Genomic DNA, 6693 nt, shown 5'->3' on the forward strand with positions numbered 1-6693 from the left:
ATCTTCAAGAGTCACTGTAACCCCCATGATGAATTTGTAATTACATAAATAGCCCCCATAAAAAATCCACATAACGCAGTGGCGTAACAAAACTTGAGGGGGCACCCCCTGCAAAGTACCTGGAGGAAGTCCCATCCCCCATGGACTCAGTCAGGGGCCTGTCGCCCATGCGCAGTGTTCTGGGCTGCGGGAGCCCTCGGGGGCTGCGGGGGCCTTTGTTACGCCTCTGACATAACGATAGGTGGACCTCCACTCCCGCTGCCACATACATTCTCAAATGTATCGTAATACAGAGACCGCGGGGGATCCGCGCGGCGCCTGGAGCTGTGACGTCACTCCCAGCCTAGGAGTCTCTCTTCCTACCCCTCCCTCCCCGCCCAGGATCCTGCATGAGCCGCCTCTGACAGAGTCGATTATTCCTCGTCTTCCAAGCCGGGTGCGATCAGCCTCTCGGCTGCAGCGCTGCTGCCCTCAACACCTTGCTGTGTATCTTTTGGAGAAGTTCAGGAGTAGTCAGTCCCCGACTGAAATCCACCGATGAAGACAAACTTTGCACAGAACAATTACTCGACGTTTGACCACCCCCCTGTAGATTGTAATGGAGCTGTCAGCTACGTAAGCGCCCAGACGGACTGAGAGACTTCTGGGGCAAGAGTTCCCCTTGCAGGGACCTCTTTGAACGGAGAACAGAGACGTTTATTGGACCATTGCGGTTGAAAGATTTAATTGGACGGTCCAAGCACCTATAAAGTAAGTCATATGTGATTTTATAGCATTACACTTCCAGAAGAACACCTCAAACCAGATCTAACAAACAAATGTTCAATTTTGGATTGCAAGGGGTTAATCGACTTCTTTGGAGAGGCTCTCAGACATTACGACTCAGGACACATGCATTATAAGCTGGTTGATTTTCATGGCATTCGCTGCTGAACTTTTGTCTGGACCAAAGTGCACGTCTGGTTACTTGTAATTTACAACCCTTCTTACCTAGCCTTATGAATTGTGGCCGAGCACGGTGGACCATGGTCAGGTGACTCTCTACCAAAGCAGGGGGTAGTCAAACAATTAGGGACATGGAGCTTTGCTTCAAGAGGAGGAGGATTCTGAAGACCTTCCTGAGCATGTCTTTCTTCTTAGCCACCCTGGTTACCATCCACAGGCTCACAAATGTCAACGAAAGCCAAAAGGAAACATTGGGCTTCAAAGCAACAGCTTACTTTAATCCTGCCGGTCCGAGCTACAACCAACTAAGCAATAAAGGCCTCAACTTGAGCCAGCCAGGACTGAAACGAACTCAGCATCTGGACAAGGTTCCTCACACTTCACCCAAGTGGGACATACCAAAAAGCATATGCCTAGAAAATCAGGCATTGAAGAAACAACCATGGTTCAACAAAATGGACACCAGGTTTCACCAGTACATGCTCCTCAGACACTGCAGGTACTTCCCCATGCTACTCAACCACCCTGAGAAATGCCATGGTGATGTCCACCTACTCATAGTGGTGAAGTCCCTCATTGAACAGTATGACAGGCGGGAAGCTATCAGGAGGACGTGGGGACAAGAGGAGGAAAATGGAGAGAAGAACATCCGCACCTTGTTCCTCCTGGGGACCACGTCCTTAGGCAAGGACCACCGGACTCTTCAAAGACTTATCCAACAGGAAGACCAGATCTATGGAGATATTCTCCAGTGGGACTTTTTGGACACCTTCTTCAACCTCACCCTCAAGGAAGTCAACTTTCTGAAGTGGTTCCACACGTATTGCCCTAGAGTGGAGTTTGTCTTCAAAGGTGATGATGACATTTTTGTTAACACCAAGAACATTTTAGATTTCTTGACCTTCCGAAAGGAGGAACCCAACCTGGCCAGTCTCTTCGTTGGAGACATCATCCACAGAGCAGTGCCTATCAGGAACAAGCAAAGCAAGTATTACATTCCACAGGAGATGTTCATCGGGCCTTACCCAGTTTATGCTGGTGGTGGTGGCTTCTTGATGTCTTCAGGACTGGCGAAGAGGCTTCTTCCGGCTTCGGAGAAAATCCCACTCTTCCCCATCGATGATGTCTTTTTAGGGATGTGCCTGAAAGCAGTTAGTGTGAAACCAAAATTCCATAGCGGCTTCAGGACCTTTGGGATTAGCAAAAGGAGGACGAGTGCAATGAACAGAGACCCTTGCTTCTACAGGAGCTTGTTGGTAGTCCACCGGCTCACAGCACCAGATCTTGTCAAGATGTGGCACACTGTCCACAACAACACAATCAAGTGCACAAAATCTGTGCATTTTTAATGAACAATACTTTCTGCATTAGTCCAACTCTTGCCATGGTATACTTTTAAAACAAAACATATTAGGACAATTTTCCAATAAATTAAAATTCATATAAGACTAAATGTGGCCAGTCACGTTTTAAGTTAATGCAAAGAGAAGAGGTTGTCTCTTGTCAGGCGTGAGTAGTTTATCCAGTCCTATATTTTCTGCTGCATCCTATGCCTTGTAGCGCTGAGAGTTTAATGGTTGTATGTCATAATATCACGTACAGGAAAATCATCACGTACATATAAAGAACCCACGATATGGACTTTCAGTATACCATCAAGGTAAGTGTACATAGGGAAGTATAGATTTAGAATTGTTACTCCACTTCTAATTCACAATACTACTGTAGACCATTTTGAGTGGATATGTGTGTGCAGGTCGATATAAAAACGTCATTATTACTGTACCACCCATCCGTGCTGGGAATACCACAGCTAAAAAGATGAATTGGCATGAGGGGGTAAACTACCCATAGCTACAATGAAGAACTTGAGGTCTTGTTGATCTTGACAATCACAGATTATAAAGGTGCCCCTTAACCTGTGTTTTCTCTTCATGAATGATAGTATTCGAAATCAAGCTAACACGTTTTTCAGGTATCGGTTTCATGTGGCTGCCTTTTGCAAGCAATGCCCTGTGATGGAGAGAGGGGGGTTCTTTTTAGGAGCACACTACAAACTGAACCCAGAGAGTTTAAATTGCCCAGTGTTTTTTTCTTTGCATTTTGTTACCTGTTAACCCTACATCTTAATGAGAACAGCAAGAGTGTGCAAGCCAGACTTCAAAGTAAAACAGGGGAAAGAAAATAGGGCACATACTCGCCTTGTAACATCTCAGTTATGTGAACCACTTTTAGGCACTCTGGTGGGAATTTGGCAGTGGTGAATAAAGCGCACGATATAGAGCACTGGGCATCGAGGACCCACATATGGGTTCAGAACCTGTGACCTGCAGGCGATTAACCCACCAAGTTACCCTTCGAGCGATCTGTCCTTAATGCTTTGCAGTTATAGAAAATGCCTATGACTTTAAGACATTTCTGCTTAGATTTGTAACAGTTTTTTCTTCAGTATATTTCTTTGACTGTTATTTACATTGTATCCTGAATCAAGCGCAGTAAAATCGGGGAGTGAAAACAGTAATTGTAAAACAGAATGCACAGACTAATCCGGCCGGAGTGGCGGACAGACATACTGACACTGGGACTAGGGGACAGACATTGGGGGAATCGAGCAGAGTGACACTCGTGCATCGGAACACGAAGACAGCCACTGCCTGAGGGAAAGAGAAACACTGACTTTGGGACGGGATGGCAAAGCGTGTCTGACTGGTTATCAAGTTTATGGGGCAGGGAGGCACCCACTCGGGAACATAGAGATGGGAAATGTAATTGGGACAACGAGATAAGGGGACACGACCAATGGCCCTGAGACAGTGAACCATGGCCAATAGGACCGAGGCAAGCCCCCCCTGGTACTTGGCGACACTCTCCGTGGTACAAGTTGTGTCTAGTCTCACCAAAATGGACCCTGCGAGACTAGCACACGGGCATTAGAAGTGGAAGATACGGACACACAACTGGGCAGGAGACGCTGATATGGAGATCGAGAAACAAACACAACTTGACAGAGAAGGGTACTCTGGGACAGAGATGCCGACTCCAGTATGAAGAGCTAGAGCTACAGACTCACCACGCAAGGACAGAGTACCTACCACCTCCATATAGTATGGGAGACTTGAAGACGAGGTGCAGCCATTCACTACACCTTCCCCCGTCAAGGAGGCTCTGGGGGAGGAGGGCTGGGCGTACAGATGCAGATACACACAAGAGGGTCTGGAAGGTGGCAACTGAGGGAACAGATACACACAAGAGGGTCTGGAAGGTGGCAACTGAGGGTACAGATACACACAACAGAGGCTGGGAGGTGGCAACTGGAAATAAAGATACACACAACAGGGGTTTGTGAGGTGGAAGTAGGGAGGACACACAACAGGGTTTGCCAGGAGGCAACTGGAAGTACAGATACCACCACAGGGACAGGGGTTGGCAGTTGGCAAACTCCAGTCCAATATTGAACCTCCCAGGGAAAGCAGTTGGCTCTGTACTATGCTACTAACCGAGACAGCAGAAAGGGCATAGAGCTCTTGTAAACAGTACTAATGTGCTATGTACAAAACCGTGTAACATTACAAGGCAGTTAATTAACTCAAGTAGTCTCCCAAAGTGATCCCTAGGCATTTTTTTTTGGGCGCATTGTGTTAACTTGTTCTTTTTATCTCACAAAAGTGGACTTTTATTGCCACGAACGTACATGGATTGCCTTAAAAGTAGAAACGCTGGGCAAACACTGAAGCAATAACTGAAAGCAATACATGCCATGTCGTCTCAGAAATATTCACTTGCCCCCTTGGCACAGGTTAGCGAAACGTTAAAAAAAAAGTATTAAAATAGGAGAGCAAGGTGAGCAAATTGTGATGGCAGTAACTTCTTAAGGACAGTGGTTAGTAGATTTCTCTAATGTATGGTTAAAAAAATAAAATAAAAGCGTGGGCAATTAATGAATGGACTCCTGCGTGGAGTTGGGAGAAATCTAATTTGGGCAGGCGGTGTGCCGTTGAATCCTTACTTAAAGAAGCAGTGCTGCCAACATCCTCCTAAAATAAAATTCTATCTTTATTTGCTATATCAAAAGAGCCTTTTATTTCAGCCGCACATGCCCTCGGCGATTTGTAAACAGAAAGATGGATTTAGTCGTTTGGTAAGATGGATAAAAAAGCTTTTCACCTTTTTGTTCTTAAAATAAAGGATGTACACTTTTTATTGTTCACTGGCGGTTGAAATAGTGTCATGTTCTTGTCATTCTTCTGGTGTTTGTAAGGCATTGAAAATACTGGATAATACAAGGAGACCCAACATTTTTCTTACATGTAATGTCATGGCAGCATGGTTTAATCACGAGAATGGCTACATTTCCATGATACCCCAAGGAAACAGATTTCTTTACATTGTTTGGACGCCGGTAATTGATATGAGTGTATGTAATATAGAGTCAGGTGTACAAAAGGCATTTGTGTTTGCAAAACATGCGCTGTATATTTGATTGTCAAAATCTAGTTTGTAATGTACTGAAGTGGCATTGGTGGGTCACAAATTGTTTTGCGACTTGCTTTGTCAACACTGCAACCCTTTGTATCCTGGAAGGACTAGGCGGATAAATGCATCATTGGCTCAATAGTTGGGTTTGAAGGCCCTGATTTGGGTATGCCTGTCGTTTTGGTCTTTCTAGTCTTCCTGATGTCACTAAGAGGATTCAACTTGCTCAGTTTTGGATCAGGAACTTAAATATATATACTGCTCAATTTACCAAAACAGAATCAAACCTGAACTCATAGCGGTACTCCTTGAATGGATGCAAATTTAATATTTTATAGTATTCGCAAACAATGGCAGTAGTAGGCTTGGAAAGCTGAACCAAAATCAGGGTTCCAGGTATGCTACTGGCAATCAAACACCCAAAAGCTGATTGGACAAATGCTTGCAAGTAGTCTAACCACTTGCAATCCCTTGAGGTAGCATTTCAAACCATCATATTTGGCCCATTATGCCAGACTAAGCTATACTTCTATGGAAGAGGGCGGTAAGGGGGCTTCCTCTTTTTTGCAGCTTGCAAGGAAATTTAGCAATGGTTTACCATGATTTGACAGCCATAAAGTGGAAGCTGTCCATTCGGGGCAGCTTCTACCTTGTGAGTGGCAGCTGAGGGGGGCAGGCAGAGGAAATGATCATGGTGACATTTCTTTGACTTTCTGTCATATTTCTTTACTATTGCAGCTGTTTTCCCTAGCAAGGGCTGGGGCTGCAGTATCTGCACCTTACAAATGTATGGGACTTTATTTAGCAATTTCCAAACACCTTTCAAAACCTAAATCAATTTAAATGCACAGATAAGATGTAGGTCCGCCATCTTTTGAAAGCACCTTTCTCTGCATTCACAGTGATTCACAGAAAAAAATCCTGCCTCATGAGTATTAATGAGGCACAGCTTTTACGAAGCTTTTAAATGGTCCTATTGTGCTTTGCCAGATTAATTTATCTTCTACAGTATAACATTTGGGGGGGTTACTTTGCAGGCCCTGTGATAACACAGCATCTGTGATGCAACCTCGCAATGTATCCACCTGGCCGATATTCCTTCCCAAACTTGCCAAACTTTTACGAGTGACAAAAAAAAAGAAACAAATAATTTCTCTAGTTTAATAAGTGGTTATAAAATATTGTAAAAAGATACTTTTTACTGCACGTTATCGCTTGTATCATAAATGCATTAATAACAGGTTGTATGAACTGCATTGTGCAATTTATATACAT

At 44.5% G+C, this 6693-nt stretch overlaps 1 protein-coding gene across 1 annotated transcript; it reads left to right on the forward strand.

Annotated features, from left to right (window-relative positions):
• The first annotated feature begins 360 nt into the window (after nucleotides 1-360).
• Nucleotides 361-5083, forward strand: LOC138300510 (UDP-GlcNAc:betaGal beta-1,3-N-acetylglucosaminyltransferase 7-like). The gene has a single exon (XM_069239961.1). The coding sequence runs from the start codon at nucleotides 1077-1079 to the stop codon at nucleotides 2292-2294; it is 1218 nt and encodes a 405-aa protein (XP_069096062.1). The 5' UTR covers nucleotides 361-1076; the 3' UTR covers nucleotides 2295-5083.
• Nucleotides 5084-6693: the final 1610 nt, after the last annotated feature.

The sequence above is a fragment of the Pleurodeles waltl genome, chromosome 6, assembly GCF_031143425.1.
Source record: "Pleurodeles waltl isolate 20211129_DDA chromosome 6, aPleWal1.hap1.20221129, whole genome shotgun sequence".
Lineage (NCBI taxonomy): Eukaryota > Metazoa > Chordata > Amphibia > Caudata > Salamandridae > Pleurodeles > Pleurodeles waltl.